Source organism: Colletotrichum truncatum, assembly GCF_014235925.2.
Source record: "Colletotrichum truncatum strain CMES1059 chromosome Unknown Contig_0003, whole genome shotgun sequence".
Lineage (NCBI taxonomy): Eukaryota > Fungi > Ascomycota > Sordariomycetes > Glomerellales > Glomerellaceae > Colletotrichum > Colletotrichum truncatum.
This window is the reverse complement of record NW_027222400.1, coordinates 3350397-3368437: the sequence shown is the minus strand read 5'-3', so window position 1 is coordinate 3368437 and position 18041 is coordinate 3350397. Positions and strand designations below refer to the sequence as shown.

The window sequence follows — 18041 nt, the reverse complement described above, 5'->3', positions numbered from 1 at the left end:
TGCTTTGCTGTTTCTGGTCTGGACTGAACTGTTTGTACCTGTCTGTCTGTCTGTCAAGCTGCAAGAGAGTTACGCCAAAGGAAGAGAAAAAAAAAAAAAAGGGTGTTGCTAGATGTCAGAGATCTGCTGAAAGCTTCAGCTGCGCCTTGACCCTGCCTAGCTCTGATCACCCATCCATCCATCCTTCCGTCCCGCCGTCTCTTCTCTTTGCCGCAGCAGGCTACACACACCACTACACATAGACGCCAGCCCAGATTCAGACAACGGAAACCCAGACTAGGCAGGACTGAAAGACGCTGTTCATGTTTGCCCAACATGACGTCGAGTAAGTTGTCGGTTTCTCGTGCCTCCATTAAATCTTCCTTTGGCCATTTCTCCTTCTCTTCTTCTCAAACCAATCTTTCAAACCCGGACCCTCCCCCTTCATCCCACGGCCAGAGGCATCACAGCGTATCCGAGCCCGTACACGAAGGCCAAGCATTCGGAGACGCCTATAACACCACCAATATCAGCACAAAGTCCTTCTCCCGCCCGCTACCTCCCGTCTCCCCGAAACGATCGCGCACCGACACCGAAGTCAAGTCTTCTGCACGACCTTCGACACGGAACGGCCGAACTTTGATTGTCCAAGAGAAGGAGAAGCTTGCCGAGCCAGTGCTCGCGCCAACAAGGCCTCCCAACAACAGAAAATCCCGGTCTTGGGGAAACCGCTTGTCTGCTCTGTTCCCCTCGCTCATTGTCCAACCAACAGATCAATCGCAACCTCCCCCACCTCAGCCTGCCCAGCTTCAACAACAGCTCCCCATTCACCGCAAACCCCTGCCCGACGACTCGCCTGCGACATCTCCTTCCGACAGCGCACCCTCTTACCACACAACTGAAAATCCCACTGTCCGCCCCGTCAACAACAGCCTCGATCTGGGTCTCGGGATCGCTCAACCCGCCTTTGACTCCCTCGACCCACCGCCGCCGGCTGCTCCTACTGATGCACCGCCTCCTATTCCTTCAAAAGTTCCCCCCGCACCTCTAGACTCTGCTACAACTTATTTTCCCGTTGATCAATATCCCAATTCTCAACCTTCCACACCTACAACGCCAGGCATGGCTGCACCTTTAGCCCCCCAGCAGCCGCCTCCGCCGGTTCCCACCGCCAAGTTGCGCAAGGAAAAGACCATTCCGACACCCCCAGTACCGAATGCCAGCGACGTCTCTGCGCCGTCGCCGAGAACCGCTCCCCACGTCGAGGCGCCGACACCAGGAAAGCTCAAGAAGGAGAACAATGAACCTCGGAAGAGGAGCAACTCCTTCCAGCAGGCCCGGAGAGGCTCCATGGCCTTCCTCGGAATCCGATCGACATCGCCAGGCCCCGACTCAAGAGGCAGAAGCACCTCTGCACAGCCTCCCGGCGCCAGAACGAACACTGGCAGCTCACAAAACACCTCTGCCGCCCAGGGCTCAACCGAGAGCGGAAGCCCAGGCCGCGACGACAGACGCGGCCGGTTGCGGAGGAGTTGGCTTCCTGGCGGCGGCAGGTCGCGGTCCAATTCGCAGGACGTTACTGGTGTGTCGCACAACTCCCAGGCTTGGGTCCTGTCGCAGGACACCGTGGGAGACTATAATACCTCGTTCTTGTTGAATGCGGAAAAGGTAAGCTTACACCCCACGTGTTGCAGAGATCGGACGGTGCTAATTGCATGGTAGGTCCCAGAGTTGTGGAACGAAAGCGGCAATGTCCTTGTCTACCTCCAACCTAGATCGGCCAACGGCCAACCGTCCTTCAAGGTTCCCAGCTTTTCCATTATTAATTCAGTCATTTTCAATGAGCTTATCCAGGCCGATCTGTCAACGCCGACTAGCGGCAGAAGCCGCGGCAGGAGTTTTGGCGGTCGGGATAGTCTTTCCGTCGATGACGCGCGAGCCAGGACCTTTTCTCCGCCCAGCTCCCCTCCTTTGGACAGCCCAGAAAGCCCCGTCGAGGCAAGGTTATATCTGCCGGCGACGCCCCCGCAATACACGAATAACGGTCAGCTTGCAGCGCCGGGCCCCCAGCTCCGCGCCGATCTCGACCGACTCATTGCCATTCGCAACCTTTTTGCCTTCTTGACCGGCCAGCCTCTGGTTGCCACCAAGGCGCACCCCTCGACATTTGCAGCATTCCTGCAGATTTCTAAGCTGCTGCAGGAATATGGCTTCACCAACATGGACGGCTCGTCGTTTGGCGAAGCCGTCGACTTGAGTTTCGGCTTCTACATGGAGCAGCTGTCACTTGCGGACGTGCGACACAGCCGTGAGAAGACGCTCGAGTCGTTGATCCTGGGTGAGAGCATGAGGTCGATTGAACTGTATAATGAGACCTTTGCACACGCAGTCGGCAAGTACACTGCAATTATGGATCTCAACTCTCCATTGTTCGAGCAGGTGTCTCTGTTTACCAGACAGAGGCTTGAACGGGCTCACTTGGATCTCGTCAACCGACAGCACAATCTCAATGTGAGACTTGAGCAGTTTGAGTTCCCCTCCCTGTTTGCCGGTATCGCCAGCTCGACATCAAATCCCGAGCTGAAGGCTATCCGCTTCAAGGTATGGCAGAAGTCTTTCAATAAGATGAAGTCTTTTGTCTTGCAATATTACAAGACCAGCTTCGGCGCATGGCCCCCCAAGGCAAGCAGCAAGAAGAACCCCTTCTCCGAGAGCGGTCTCAACCGGTTGGTGTTGAAGGCGCTCTACTCAGATATGTGCGCACTATACGATCTTACCGTGGACCGCGATAACATCACTACTAGAGTGATTGATGGCAACGCGGATGGTGACGCCAAGTCCACCGACAGTCCGATGATTGCCAACTTGCGGAAAATGCTTTCCGAGTACGACAACTCGACGCCTCCAGTTCTGCCCCCGGTTCCTTTTGACGTTCCCAAGCTTCCGACCATGACGACCATCCTCGCAACCTACGATTCCCTTTCTACAAAGGAGCAGACCAAGTTCGATCGCAAAATTAAAGAGCACGAGCTGACCCTTGTCCTCCAGAAGGCGTACAACTGGGACACCAACAGCGTCAACATCCCGTTCCTGCTGGAGTTTAAGGAGTTTGAGCAGCACGAGGCCAAGGGCAAGAACTCGGCAGACCTCGCGGACCAACGCATCGGCTACTGGATCTTCCTCTACGCCGTTATCCAATCGCTGCCGATGCTTGTCATTGACGCGCCTAACCTGAAGTTCAACGAGGGGGTCGAGTACTTCCTCTGCGAGCCGCCTGTCGGCAACCCGCCGTGGATCGAAGATGCGCGCCAAGTCCGCAAGATGTGGTACGAGGTGTCTGGCGGCGCCGGCTATGTCGAGCTCTCAGCCGACAGCGTCATGCTCAGTGTGGAGTCCATTTACCACCGCAGCCACTGCTGGCTGGCCGCGAAGGAGTGGGAGGGACTGACGGGCGCAGCCCCACCCCCACAAGACGTTGGCATGTCACCTTTGGAGCCACCGAGGCCTGTGTTCCCAGGCCCGGATGGCATTGTCGGCAGCCCCCCGGCCCTTGGCACCCCGCCTGAGTCGGCCTCCCCACAATCCCATCTCCGGCCGCGTAATGCTTCGCCTGGCGGTCGCCAGCTGGGCAGCCGCAACGCGCACCGCTCTAGTATCATTTTTGGTCTCGAGCCTGTCGGCTTCGAGGAAAGTATGGGTCTGCCGGGCGATCGCAACTCTCGCGTCGGCGGCAGTGCGAGAAGCAGCTCAGCCGGCTCGCGTCCTATGAGCATGGTCATGCCCAACTCACATTCCACGACGAACCTCCGCAACATGTCGGTCGACGCCAGCCAGGATGCCGGCAAGTCGACTATGACCTTTGACGACATCCTCGGCGGGGGAGAGGAGAAGAAGACGAAGAAGAAGAAGGGCAAGTTCTTTTAATGAGACGGCCACGGCGACGAAGGTTCACTGTACATGCGGCGAGAGAGAGAAAGCTGTATTTATACCACCTAATCTTGTGTGCGTGTGTGTGTGTTTTGGAATTTTGCAGCGCGCATTTGATCACCACATCCTTCTTGGTGCTTGTTTGATTTTTTTTCAAAGTTCTCGCATTTAACAAAAAATTCAGGAGAAGCGGAATTAACGATTACGTCTAAAGTGGGAGGAGATGACGGGTTGTCTAGGTGCCTTCTCGATATTCTACAGAGGGTGCTTTTTTTCCTATCAGAAGGAAAAGAAGACTTGTGTGGTTGTTTTTCTTTTTTCTCCCCGTTTCATTTGGACATGTGGACCATTTGAAACTGCGTCTAGCAGAAGGACTACTACAGATATATGGCCCCGAGGGCGAGGGGCATCACCATATTCATAGATCGGTAATGGTTTCCCGCCCGAGTGAGGCGAATAAAGCTTTGACCACATTTTGATTCTTGTTCTGTAATCTCGTGATGTGATTATCGTGGTGGTCTCGTGACGGGGTTATCTGGAATTGAGACTGTTTGATCTGGATATGGGGGGGATGCTTTAGACATGAGGGCTGGCTGGCATGACGATATCTACAAAAAAGTGTTAAGAGGTCTCGGTTGAAAAGAATGACGATGCTGAGACTCGTCCGTTCCTATTTCGAGGAATTTAGTATAAGATAACGGATGTGTCTTGATTCAACCTCGTCGTCGTCAGTAACGAGACAGAAAATGTCACTGGAAAGGAATGTCATTCAAAAAGAAGGGATGATTCAAATCGAAATCGACATTTTTTTTTTAATTCCCCCTTCAGATACCCGTCGTCAATGACATGTAGACTTTCCATTCCCTAATTCCCTATTCCCCCCACGCCCCCTCCCGTGATACCTGTCCCCCAAACACCACCAATTTTATACATGGAAATGACACACACACACTTTCTAAAGCGGACCGAACGACCGACCAACGAAACGAGGCTTAATCATCTTCAATATCGTCGTCGCTAATGACTAAATTCTGCACTTGCAGACCCGCCACCGACGCCGCGTCCCCCGCCTTTTGACGGATCCCCCCGCTCCTCTTCTTCTTTCTGGGTGACGACTCTTCAGACGGTTTATCCGTCGCCCACGCGTCGCCCGTCATTACGCCCTCGTCCGGCGCGTCTTCCGCGTCTTCATCATCGTCGTCCGTCGTCGGCGGCCCGATGCCCTGGAAGGAAACCACCTTCTCGATATCCCGCAGTTTGAACGAGTGCAGCGTCGACTTGCGACCGCGGACGATGGCCGCCATGTACGGGAGACGCTCGAGCAGCATTTCCCTACGGGCCGAGCTGCCGAGGGACAGGAGCGGCGCGGGTTCGGCGGCGGCGGCGGCGGCGTCGGTCTGAGTCGGCGTGTTCTTGGACTGTCGATTGGCCATCCAGCTGCTTACGTCCGTCTGCTTAGGACGTTTAAATGCGCTGGCGCCGTCCATTAGACCCTTTCGCGGTGCGCTTTCTTCGCCCTTCATGAGTTTCGTGGACCACACGTCTACTAGACTTTCGAATTCTTCTTTTTGTCGCCACAGTTTGATGCTGGTAGGGTAAAACATCTTGTGTTGGTCGCCGCCCTTGCCGGTCGACGCCTTGCGCTTGACGGGCGACGGCAGCGAAAAGAGCAGCCCCCGGACGGCGACTTGAAATGCAATCTCGTCTTGGCGGAGTACGTGGCTCCCCGTGTCTCTGCCGAAGCCGGCGTACGCACCTCTTCCGCCGAAGAAGATATCCGACGACGGACACAGCAGGTCGCTCTCTGAGAGGTATTCTATACAGCCGTTTACGTAGTCCAGCGGTGTCGATGCGTCTAGCGGCGGGACGGTCTCGCAGGAGAGCATGTAGTTCTCGTGTAGAGCAGAGATAAACGTCTGCGTGTCTGTGCCGGTTTCGTCTATCAAGGTGTCGACCGAGACTTCTGATGGCTTTGGTCGAGAGTGATGCGCCAGATAGTTGGGTAGCACTTCAGCCGGGTTGGATCTCCCGAGCGTCTCCTCCCTCTTGTTATAGACCACCTTGCCAACGGCGTGGAATATGCCGAGGCTTGCTTCGCGCTGAGATATCAGCTCCAGAGTATCTAACTCTCCTTTGGTCAACGAGATGCCGGCCTTGGCACCCTTTGACTGTTTAGATAGGGCCACCTTTGCCCCCCAGTCTGCGTCCTGGTCGCCCTTCAAACACATAAACTCTAATGATGAAATTGCGCTGCGAATGTCACCGATCTCGCCCAGTCGCTTCAACACTTGAGGCCCTGGTGTGCGCTTCCGGCCAGACTTGCGCGCTTCTTTTAACACCACCAACTCTAGAGCTTTCGCAAGCAGTGTCGGTGCAATGGCGTTGAACTCAATCACCCGCGTCCCGGGATGTCGCAGAATCTCCGGCCCAAGCAGGCGATGGGCCGTGAAGCTGTCCGCCGATGCTGATGTTGTGGTCAGCAACGTTTCCGAGATGACCAGAACGACTGGGGTAATGGGTTCGCTGGAGGGCCGGCGCCCAAATGCCGTGAGTGAGGGCGTGTTCGTCGCTAGATACCCTAAAATAGAGTTCCTGAACGAAGTCAAGGCTGTTGAAGATCGCGAAAAGGTATTAGGAAACTCCTCCACAAGGATGATCTTTTGCGAAGAAGACTCGGTCTTCTCGTTCGGGCGCGGCGCTTCAGTCGCCACATCAAGTTCAAGCTGGCCGAACTTCCCGCTTCGACCCAGGAACTCCTGAAACTGAGCCGACGCAGACGAGTACCCAAGATTTGCGCCGTTTGCACCGGTGGGATTCCGCCATTCGAGGAGCTCACAGCCCATATCCTTGGCGAGAAGCCTCATGGTCGTCGTCTTTCCAGAGCCCGCAGCACCTTTGAGAAGCAGCAACCGCTGGCGTAAGCGTCCACCAACGACATCCTCTAACCACTGTCGCACGTCGGCCACCTTTCTCTTGTGCACAGCAAGCTCGTCCAGATTCACAGGTCCGAAGCGCTCCGACCATGGCCGCAGATCGTCATCGAGGGCTGCTGGCGTCGCCGGACGGGTGGGCTTGAGAAACTTCTGGCTTGAGCCAAAAGCAGGTGCTGATGCAACCGGCGTGCTGTCACGGAACCTCTTCCGTGCAGCCTGGCCCACGATGCTCGACGTGCTTGCTTTCTGGTCCGCGACAACGTCGTCATCGGAAATGGGATCGCTTACAATGTCGTCGAGGGGAACCGTTCGAGAGAAACCTGCTGGCTTGGCACTGGTTCGTTGCGCCTGCTTCGAAAACAGCGTCATGAGATCGCCATTTCGTCCCTTCTCTTCCACCTTGACGCGCTTCTGGCCCTTGCCCTTCTTCTCGGGACTCGTGCTTGGGCTCTTTGTGCCTCTGCTCGATTGCCCGCCTCGGGCTTGCAGAAATGACGGGGCTGCGATGGGATTATCTGTACCGACGGCTCGTGATCTCGTTTTCGTCGGGCTCGGCGACGCAGTGGCATTTCTGCTGCCGGCTTTCGAGTTCGGGGATGAAAATAGGTAGTTCGTTAACGTGTTGGTCTTTGGCCGTTCATCTTCTTCATCGTCGGACTCGACGACATTGCGCCTCCTTCGTTTGGCGGGCGGGGCCATTGGACAGGATGTCGTTTGGCAGGCTCAACATGAGGGCATGTTCTTGCGGAAGTGCGGGTCAACGCGTTTTCCTGGTGACGTTGACGACAGATGATGCTGAAAGCATGGATGTGAGCTCAGGTGCACCTGCCGAGAGTCTTAGGCAGCTCCCGTCATTTGCGGCGTCGAGAATCCAAAAACCCCACTTTGATTGGCACTTTACAGTGGGTAGGCGCCAATGGGTCGCTAAATCGTTGTCTTATCGGTACCTGGATTGAGCCACTTGATGCTAAGACCAGCCTAGGCTCCCTGGTTACTTAAGCAATTTTAACTGGGACAAAGATACAACGTATCGACAGAAAGGTAAGTATAAGCATAACTTTAATTGTGCAGGAATCACGCATATATCTCAGTCAGGCCATCAAAACTTTAAAGGGCATTACTGTTTAGATAGGATAGGCTCTGGATGGCATGAACAATACTTGAAGCTCCCACTTCTTATTTGCCAGTAGCGTGCCCATGGCCAGGTCAGATAGCTGACATATTCGAGAAATAATGTTCATGACGATCCCCAAGAATTGAACGTTGCACAGCCGCTACACTAGTCATATCGCTAGTCTCAGTTCTAACCAGCTTTACGTAGTCATTGCACGTTCGATTTCATTCTCGTGATTATGTACGCCTGTTGTACAAGATTAAAGGCACAATACCACCAACCAACCAGCTCGACCCTGTGAAATGAGTGATGGAAGAGAGCGACTTATGCTGCGGTTTTCCTAACCATGACACAACCTCATACACCACCTAGAAAGTCCACCCGTGGAAGTTGTCCACAAAGGTGAGAGCAGACGCCAAGTACCGCTCATGGACATCGCCCCATGTCCTAGCAGCCTCCTTCATGGCGCGAATCGCTACAACCAGTCAGCCATTGCTTCTTGCCGTATTGCAACAGACATACCTTTGACGAAATGGGCATCCTTTGCCCATTGAGAGTTGAGGGCAACCTCTTCAGCAAAGCCCCAGTGCCGACCCTTCAAGTCCGTCTCGACGTTGTCGGGGTCAATCTTGGGACGAAGGAGAGAAATATACACCGCAAGGGTAAACAACCACCATTGGCGGACCAGGCTGATGTGAAACTTGGTCGGGATGAAAGGAATGAGGATACGCACGGCATGGCTCGTCGTGAGAAGGTGCACTGTAAAGAAGTTGTATGCGTAGGTACCAGGTGTAATGGTAGCTACCAGTAGCGCCACAGCCAACTCCTGAGATTCCTCGAATTGTTTCACGGGGTCCGTGATGGTCCAAGCATTCCAGTACTCAAGGACGAGGCTCTCGTGCTTCTCGAATAGCACCGCCAAGTTGTCGACATTCGGCTCCTTGAAGAGTCCGTCAAATCGCTCGTCCTTTGCCAGCTTATTTACCAGTTCAAAGGTCGATTTCGAGCTAAACGGTGCCGGCCTTGTGTATTTCTTTTGGTCGAGATACTTGTGGAGGAAGTTGTAGTTCGTCGCTGCCAGGCCGAGCGCCTCAATGGCGACCTCCTTGTTGTCGACTTCGTATGCGTATCCAAGATGGATGAGGGGATGGCCAACTTTAGAACATGGTCAGCAGTAGAAACAAAACGCATCCTTTGGGAGATGCTACGTACGACCACCGATGAGCCCGTTAATCAGGGGCTCTTTGCCCTCGAACAGATACTTATTGACAACCTTCTTCCAGTCATATCCGCAGTGTAAGGCCAGAGAGTCCTCAAAAAAGTCAATGTATGCCCTCTGATATCTTTTGTCGCCCAAAAAGTCCTGCCAGTCGTCCTCAGTCACCTCAGCAGGGGACTCCTCCCAAGGCTCCAGCTCTTTCGCCTCGGATTCGTAGATGGCATGGAGCTGTTTATCGGTCGCACCAAGTAGATACGCCGAAGCGAGGATATGCGGCGCATGGTTATGGAACTGTAGATCGTGGTATAGAATGGAGTGGTTGACATGGTTGGCCCTCAGCAGGTGCTTCAGGCAGCGGGCGCGCTTCTCGGGATCGGTCTCGACATTGTGGACTTCGACAGGGGGGATGTCGATGGCTTGCGTAGTGCCGTCGTCTCCGACAAACCTATTGACGATTGGTACATATGATAGTAGTCCGGCCATGTTGACTCGTTGGTGGAAATCAAGTTGTTCCCATTGTGGAGGAGATCAAGAAGGAAAACTGCGACCGAGGGGCGCAAAATGCACCGCCGAGGGACATGGCGCGATCCGAAAGAAGCGTTGGGAAAGTGACGTGTTGATGGGTTTGAGGGAGTGGGGTGCATGATGCAGGGTGGGCACGTCCATTTTTGCAGGGACCTTCCTGCCTATTAAGGCGCTGAACATTGGCAAGCCCAACCCCGCCATTCAGCCAATTGTGCCCCGCCGTGGAATGGTCCGGGGGCTCTCGAACGCCAACAAAAAGAAACAAACCTTACCCGTCTGTCTTTGACCTCACGAGATGACCTTCTTCTTTCCTCTTCAGTGTCCGGAGTTTCGGCCGACATTACAAAATCGACATGCCATCTGTCATAATATAGCTTTTGAATAAACTAACCGGTCACGGCTAGTTGCAGGATCAGAGCCTCCAGACAGGGAACCTCAACAAATGGTGGGCTCACGAAGCCAGCACCCGGACATGGGTGTGGCCCTGCACCGAACCGTCGGCCAAAGCCAGTCTGTACCACGAGGGTCGGTTTATAAAGTTCAAGTCTTGAAGAGGCTAGAGACTTTACGTTTCAATTTCACCCTAGACTTGTGATGCAAGGAGATGCTAGGACAGTAACACAGACATAACCTGTGTAGCCCATGGAGGCACAACTGAGCCTCCAAGGCATTGAGTCTATCATAGAAACACTCTTGGTGGCCGATGAACTTGGGGCGTGATATAAGTTTCCTCATACGTTTCGATGCAATCTGACGACTTGTTTTCACAGCAATTCTGTGAAGGAAAAGCAGCCGAGCCCCTACCAGTGGGTTGTAAGAGGATCATTTGTCTGAAGTGACAACTCACGCATCCGAGATGCCCAGGTCAGCTTCAGCAACCATCACGTTGCTTATGTAAACGGGCACATGTGGACGAGAGTCCTCAATCATGGCACTTCATCCAGTTTTCGGTCAACCAAGGGTCTCTGATTGGTATGCCATTATGGGGCGCAGCTTGCCATTGACCAATAGAATCCCTGGCATTCACCGGGAAATCGATCTCGAAGTTGCGCTCGCGATGCAAGTTGAAGAGCCTCAGACAATGAGAGTGTATAACTTGGTGTTGACGGATGACAAGACCCCCGCTTCAGAGATGCAAACTTAGAAACTACACACCCTGGGTCATTCCACGGACTCAATCCTGCAAAACCCTTGACACATTCTGGGGCTCTACAACCTCGTTGTGCATAACCCGTCCACTTAGAGTGACTTATACCACCGAAATGGTCGCCAACAAGGACCTTGTGAACAACAATACATATTTCTTGGATCCACACCGACCAAGAACAAGACCTGATCAGTTCACACCCCATGACTCTGCTGGTCTGGGCGCTAGCGGAAATGATGAAGAGCCACAAGATTCCCATTTCGGGGATGAGATGTGGGTGTGGGACAGGTTACAGTCTCCCAGCTCTTCAGCAAATTCCTTCAACGACTACCTTTCTTCCGAGATGGCCCTTGACTTCCCTCACTCGGAGGGTTCCCGCACCACAGCCGATGATCTCTCCATCAACACCCCATCTCCCGCTGAAGAGCTTTTAGTTGACAATTCGAGACCACCGCCTCTTGTCGATACGGACAAGTTTGGCAGTGACTTGGCTTATCCACACTACGATAAAAGCCAAACACTTCTTAGGCCCAAGAAGCTAGTCATCGGCAACCGTGTCTCAAAAACCCGTGTGGTAAAGGACATCAACAAAACCAACCAGGTCAGGGAAGCTGGAGCTTGTATCCGGTGCCGTATCAAAAAGACACCATGCTCAGCAATCCATTCATGCGACAGCTGCAAAAAGGATTACCCGCAGTTTTCTAAGACACCAGAGGTCTGCTGCATTCATAACGATTTGGCGGCTGTTGCCAAAGACAACGCTTCTGGAAGATGTAAGCCCGAACTTGCTCTGACCTTGGATTCTCTGTACTATCATCACAAATTCAGTATGCTGACCTGCTTTTAGTTGAAACTTTGAGCAGTAAGGAGGAAATTGCTGTCAGGGAGTCACTCCGCTTAGGGAGTCCGAGGTTTCGCGAGACTCGCTTCACAGGCCAGGTCTTTTTCGATCAAGACATTTCCAAACTTGGCATCCCCGCTGTCCTTGCGAACTACGATTGCAAAGCTGGCAATGCGCCTAGTGGATGTACCTTCGAGAGAGATTCTGAAAACCCTGCCCTGAAGCAAGATATGTTACTTCAATGGGCCGGGCAAGCATTGTCTCCGGTAGACGGCGACACTTTTGAGGGAGTCGTTGAGTCTTTCATCAAAACCTTCATCAAGTCTCATGTTCTCAGTACTTTTTCTTCGCATGTAAGAACAACCATCATTTCTCGGCTGTGCCATGTAAGAGCTAATATAGGCCCAGATTAAGACGTTGCTAGAGAACGTGCACACTTTCAAGTGCATGTACAAGATCTGCCGCTCCCGGACACTTTGCTTCCTTCAAGACGGTGCCAGTCAAGCCCAGCTACTCCCCTTTCCAGCCCAAGTGCAAATCCGAGGTATCGCACGAAAGGCTCTCGAAGCCGCTGAGAGAGACATCCTTGCAGAGCTTGACAAGTACATCAAGACGCCGAAGCTCGAAAACAAAGAAAGACCGGCAATCTGGGCCGTACTATGGCAGCTCATGCTCGTCTACCGGGACCTCTTGAGGAACACGAAGCCTTGTCTCAATAACGCTGAGCCGCTTTTCAATGCCGTAGCTGTATTTTACGCGGCTTTCTTCCGAAACACCGGCGCACTCAAGTTTTACGAGGAGGGTATGAAGGACATTGGGCGACAGTACACGAATCGGCAGGCTGAGCTCCACAAGGCCTTCAATGATGCCGTGAGCCGACGTGATGTTTTTTGTAAGTTCAATATCCGTAGCGCTGAAAGTCACAGTTTCTAACACATTGTTTCCCAGACCAAACCATCATTTCCGGCGTTCATGACATAGACCAGCATCTGAAGGGTCTCGTTGTGTCTCCTGAGATGAAACTCCTGAGCCGGATGGCTAAAAAGAAAACTGCCGCTGGAAAACGGGCCGCAGCTAATGCTAATGATGAGGACGAGGTAATGGAAGACTGATGATGCGTTGTAACTTGTGTCCTTACACGCTGTGGTATATTGTATTAGCGATGTGTTCAAGCGTTGGTTTTTGCTGTCATGAGTCATGATTGAATGTTTGTTATACTGTTGTCATTTTTAGAATACCTGGGTTTTTGCTTTACTACGCAAAGGGGTTCACATCGGACTAGGAAGATTGTCAACTAGGAGAGCGGAGAGCATGGTAAAGTGGGCTGCCTTGCCTTACTGCTCTTGTACACCATGCTCTGACGAGCATATATCACTCAGCTCTTGTTATGTAGAACTTGTATATATAGGGGTTTTCTCCGATACATATTACCAATATGTTTACCAATGAGTGAAAGGGCCAGTGATCTCGTTAGAAGCCATTTCCAGTGCCACAGCTCTGGATGCCGAGGAAAACGACTCCTCGATGAGTTAATACTCCTCGGAGTCCGATAACATCGGATCAGCATCACAATCAATCAGTCTGTGTCCGTCGCCAATCTGTTTGTCTTTGGGTGGATCATACAGGAGGATCCTTGGAACTTGGCGTTCTTGTAGGCAATACTCGACAGGATTGGCCTTAAGTCTTATCAACTACCGGGCGGGCGGGGCCAAAAACGAATCCTGGAAGATATCATCCGAAGTTTAGATGGATGACAACCAAATCGGGCTTCAAAACGATATCTATGGGGCAGCCCTTTGCGCGGGAAACACTTGCAGCCAACTTGACCGAGGGGAACCCAGCAACCAAGCCCCTCATCGGACCATCTCATTCATCACCTGGAATCATTTCACAACCCCGTCAAAGATATTTCGCACCAACTGTCATTGTTTTTCAACTCATCATCAAACTGCCTTATCAAAAATTTTACAGATTCATGTAATACACATCACGATGGCATCAACGCACCCATACCAACAACTCGACATCGACGAGCGCGTGAAGCGAGTTCTACTCAAAACACCACTCATAGACGGCCACAATGACCTCCCCCAGCAACCGCGGGCCTGTTTCCACGGCAAGATTCACAGCAACCCCAAATTCGACTTTGAGAATGGTTTCGAGAGAGGAATGACTGACATTCCCCGGCTGAGAGAAGGTAAGACCCTCGTAACCTAGTTCGCATGCTTAGACATTTGCTAAAAGTGGTCTTGATAGGTGCCGTAGGCGGTCAATTCTGGTCCATATGCGTCCCGTGTCTGAGGTCCGCGGAGAACTTCTCGACCGCCGAGTACTCGGACATGGCTCGCGACGCAATTGAACAGATTGACCTGACGCTTCGCCTTGTTGAATCCTACCCGGAGACTTTCCAGTTGGTGGATGGGCCGGATGATGTCAAGAAGATTTATGAGTCGGGACGGATCGCGTGTTCGATTGGTATTGAGGGGTATGTCACTCTCACGGCGGTGTAAGTGAGAGTATTTGAGAAGCTAACAAAACTGTCTAGGTTGCACATGGCCGGCAACAGCATCGGTATAATCCGCGCTTTCTACCGCCTTGGAGTCCGTTATGTAAGTTTATGAGGCGCTATTCGACGTGATTTAGGGTTACTGATGTTGGTCAAGTGCACCCTCACCCATGTGTGCAACAATGCCTTTGCCGACAGCTCGACATCCAAGGTCGGGCCCGTCCACGGTGGCCTCTCCAAGCTGGGCCGTTCATCTGTGGTCGAAATGAACAGAATAGGTACACACCATATTGGAATGCGCCGGAACCGCCGCTAACTGTGTTATAGGAATGATTATAGACATCTCCCATGTGTCCGAAGACTGCGCCAAGCAAGTCCTCACTCTCTCCCGCGCACCAATCATGTTCTCCCACTCCAACGTCAAAGGTGTCTTTGACTGTCCGCGCAACGTCCCAGATCACATCCTCGATATGGTCCCCGCGAACGGCGGCATCGTCATGGTCACTTTCGTCCCGGAGCACGTCACCACTCGCAGGAGGGACGCCAAGATGGAGATGGTCCTCGATCATTTGTTCTACGTCGCTGAGCGCATCGGCTGGGACCACGTCGGGCTCGGATCCGACTTTGACGGTATCGCGTCTGTGATCCCTGGGTTGGAGGACGTGAAGTGTTACCCGCGGCTTCTGAAGGCAATCCTCGACCGGGGCGCGACGGAGGAGCAGCTTGCCAAGGTTGCAGGGGAGAACATCCTGCGGGTGTGGCGCGGGGTTGAGAAGGTCAGGGATGCGATGAAGGCCGAGAGAATCTTGCCCGTGGAGGATGTCTGGGAGGGCCGGGAGTGGTGGAGGTATGATGGGTATTACCAGATGCCTGACCCCGATCCCGAGGATAAGTTGGGATTGGATTGGTACGGTGTCCCGCCTCCGGATGAGGGTTTGTATCTTGAAGATGATAAATAGAAAGGTTTCTGATGGAGCAGTTTTCTTTGAATGCAGACAATTTACGATGATTTTTTCAATTATCTGTTGCAATAATTATGGCTTGGGAAGTCAAGTGACGAAATCTTGCAGATGCTGTACATTAATCCAGAGAGCATCTCTTCATCTCTTTCACACTTTTGGTTCATACTTCACATTGAGGATCTTGAAGATCACCATCAATTGGACGGATCTACGATAAGTGAAAACAACGTTTAGTTGAAAAAATACCGGCCTGTTGCAGTTGAGCGCGGGGTCGAGTCGTCCGCGGTTGAGTTTAAGCGGTGATAAGAGTTCCCCGCGGGGAAGCAATTCACACCTTGCCATTTCCACCAGTCTTATCAACTCTATCCATGTTCACCTTCTGTTTGATCATGCGTAGGATGCGGGGCAACCGGGTCTATCACTTACACTGCCGATACCCGTATAAAGTCATGCGTGCCTAAGTGATGTACAAGAGGAACGCCTGACGCTAAGGCCATTGAGAATCGCTTTGGTTTCCCTTGATTCTAGTTCTCATATGAGACACGGCAAAATGGCGACAAAAGAAGAACTCATAGCTTCCGAGCCAACGAAGTCTCTCGACCTCCTCGACACAGCAGAAGGCGAAATCGTCGACCCCAAAGAACAGTCCTTGCTCCGTCGTAAACTAGACCTGCGACTGATGCCGCTGTTATGTATCACCTACGCTCTACAGTCCATTGACCGCACGACTCTCAGCTACGCCGCAGTCTTTGGCGTCCGTGAGGACATCGGCCTGACCGGCTCAGAGTTCTCCTGGGCCGGCGCCCTATTATACCTTGGCTACCTTTTCTGGGAGTTCCCTACCAACGTGATGCTTCAGAAGCTACCGATCAACACATTCATGTCTGCGACCGTCATTCTGTGGGGTGTAGTCCTCATGTGCCACGCCGCGTCACATAGTTTTGCAGGACTTGCGGCGACAAGGACATTCCTGGGTGCGCTGGAGGCGTCGATCAACCCCGGCACGATGCTGTTGTTCTCCATGTATTACGCACGCAGAGAACAACCAGTACGCATGGGAATCTGGATCGGGTCCGCGGGGTTGGGATACATCATGGCGGGCATCGTGTCTTTTGGGATCGGGCATATCCAGGGGTCGATCGCGAGCTGGAGGATTCTGTTCCTCTTTTGGGGTGCGGTAACGGTTGCTTGGGGGATTTTGATGCTCATCTTCCTCCCAGGTTCGCCACTCACGACCAAGTTTCTGAGCGAGAAGGAGAGGGGGACAGTCATCAACTGGGTTAAGACCAACGGCTCGGGCGTTGAGAACAAGAAGTTCAAGTGGCCTCAGTTCAGAGAGGCGATGATGGACCTGAAGACTTGGTTGTTGTTCATGTTTGCCGTGGCGAGTAACTCGCCTAATGGAGGGTTGACGACTGTAAGTTGGAAACAGCTCTGATCCTGCAGAAAAGCTGACTTGAAGCTAGTTCCAAGGTCTCGTTATCAAGGGTATGGGATTCTCAACTCTCCAGACAACTCTCATTCAGATGCCTTCTGGAGGAGTGCAGCTCATCTTGTGTCCATTGGCATGGTAAGTTGGCTCTCGGTGCTTGTTTAGTCCTTTTTCTCACAATTTACAGTTTCTTCGCCTCATACTACTCGAACGCCCGTATCGCCATCATGCTCATTTGCCTTATTCCTTTTCTTGTGGGAATCCTAGGTCTCTGGCTTATTGACCAGTCCAATCCGTATGGCCGCCTGGCCTGTCTCTGGATTTCCTTTGCCTACACTGCCGCCTGGACGCTCTCCATGTCGGTTGCGACGGCCAACACAGCCGGCCATACCAAGAAGATCACGACAAATGCAATGCTGTTGATTGGATACTGTCTGGGAAACTTTGTAGGCCCCTTCTTCTTCAAGGCGGAACAGGCTCCGAGGTACACGCTTGGCGTGGCGATGATGATATTCTGCGTCGGCCTGCAGATTGTTTGCCTGGTTAGCATCTGGGTTCTTCTCTGGGCCCGCAATCGCTCCAGAAAGGCCGGGCATGCAAACAGCCAGGAGAACGAACGGCAAGCATACGAGCGGGGTCTTCTGGATCAGACGGATCTGGAGAACAAGTACTTCAAGGTAAGGTTCCTCCAATCATGAGAAAGCCCAACTAACGTAGTTCAGTACGTCTATTAAGTTCTCATAGCGGTCAGGCTATATAAGGTGTAAATTTCGCAACTTTGCGACGAGATATAATAGAGATGATATATATTTGATTTGACTGCTAGCCTCAGTACAAAATACGGCCAGCCGTGCAACCACCGTGGAAGTCCGGAGCCGGAGCCGAAGTGGGTCCGGGCCATGAGCATTCTGAGGCTTCATTTAATCTTTCACACCCAGTCGACCTTGCTAAACTAGGATCTGCTTGGGCGAATACAGGTAACCTGTCCAACACACTACCCTCAGATCAAGTTGCACGAGTAGCTGCGGACGGTATCGTTAAACCGGCCATTTCCATCCAATAAGTTGGCGGCGTACTGATCGCTGTAGGATTCTCCTTGGCATTCCGAGTCCCTGTAAGATGAAAGAATTTGTCTTTAGATATGGAGGGAAAGCTGATAGAAATGACAGCATTGTGGGCGGTATACTCACCTATACCAGGTGCATTTGTTTCTTGTTCTTCTGTTGTTTCGAATGGAACTGATGCGGTTCTCCCATCCCTTTTTAACTTTACCTGGGCGATGTTAGTCAGATTATTAGGGTGAGGTTTCTCACCGACAGCAATATCTTGTTGAGTAACTATGAATCACAATCGGGGTGACTTACGGCAATACCTAAGAGGCACGAACGTGGAATGGCACTCTCCCGACCAAAAACTGTGTTCACAGTAGGTAATGGAAGCCCTAGCGACAAGAGAG

At 52.5% G+C, this 18041-nt stretch overlaps 6 protein-coding genes across 6 annotated transcripts; 4 read left to right on the top strand and 2 right to left on the bottom strand.

Moving 5' to 3' along the window:
- Window positions 1-315: 315 nt before the first annotated feature.
- On the top strand, window positions 316-3903 carry CTRU02_205842 (choriogenin hminor; the record flags this gene model as incomplete). Its single annotated transcript, XM_036722913.1, has 2 exons — window positions 316-1647; window positions 1702-3903. The coding sequence occupies 2 exons, from the start codon at window positions 316-318 to the stop codon at window positions 3901-3903; spliced, it is 3534 nt and encodes a 1177-aa protein (XP_036585211.1).
- A 995-nt stretch (window positions 3904-4898) lies between these two features.
- On the bottom strand, window positions 4899-7538 carry CTRU02_205841 (cell cycle checkpoint protein rad17; the record flags this gene model as incomplete). Its single annotated transcript, XM_036722912.1, has 1 exon — window positions 4899-7538. The coding sequence occupies one exon, from the start codon at window positions 7536-7538 to the stop codon at window positions 4899-4901; it is 2640 nt and encodes an 879-aa protein (XP_036585210.1).
- Window positions 7539-8321: 783 nt separating this feature from the next.
- On the bottom strand, window positions 8322-9655 carry CTRU02_205840 (uncharacterized protein; the record flags this gene model as incomplete). Its single annotated transcript, XM_036722911.1, has 3 exons — window positions 8322-8428; window positions 8476-9108; window positions 9166-9655. The coding sequence occupies 3 exons, from the start codon at window positions 9653-9655 to the stop codon at window positions 8322-8324; spliced, it is 1230 nt and encodes a 409-aa protein (XP_036585209.1).
- A 1304-nt stretch (window positions 9656-10959) lies between these two features.
- CTRU02_205839 (uncharacterized protein) lies at window positions 10960-12797 on the top strand (the record flags this gene model as incomplete). The annotated part of the gene is made up of 4 exons (XM_036722910.1): window positions 10960-11617; window positions 11692-12038; window positions 12088-12577; window positions 12634-12797. The coding sequence occupies 4 exons, from the start codon at window positions 10960-10962 to the stop codon at window positions 12795-12797; spliced, it is 1659 nt and encodes a 552-aa protein (XP_036585208.1).
- Window positions 12798-13677: 880 nt separating this feature from the next.
- Window positions 13678-15150, top strand: CTRU02_205838 (membrane dipeptidase; the record flags this gene model as incomplete). The annotated part of the gene is made up of 5 exons (XM_036722909.1): window positions 13678-13882; window positions 13942-14170; window positions 14231-14294; window positions 14349-14469; window positions 14519-15150. The coding sequence occupies 5 exons, from the start codon at window positions 13678-13680 to the stop codon at window positions 15148-15150; spliced, it is 1251 nt and encodes a 416-aa protein (XP_036585207.1).
- A 553-nt stretch (window positions 15151-15703) lies between these two features.
- Window positions 15704-17319, top strand: CTRU02_205837 (major facilitator superfamily transporter; the record flags this gene model as incomplete). The annotated part of the gene is made up of 4 exons (XM_036722908.1): window positions 15704-16570; window positions 16620-16723; window positions 16773-17262; window positions 17308-17319. The coding sequence occupies 4 exons, from the start codon at window positions 15704-15706 to the stop codon at window positions 17317-17319; spliced, it is 1473 nt and encodes a 490-aa protein (XP_036585206.1).
- Between the last annotated feature and the right edge of the window lie 722 nt (window positions 17320-18041).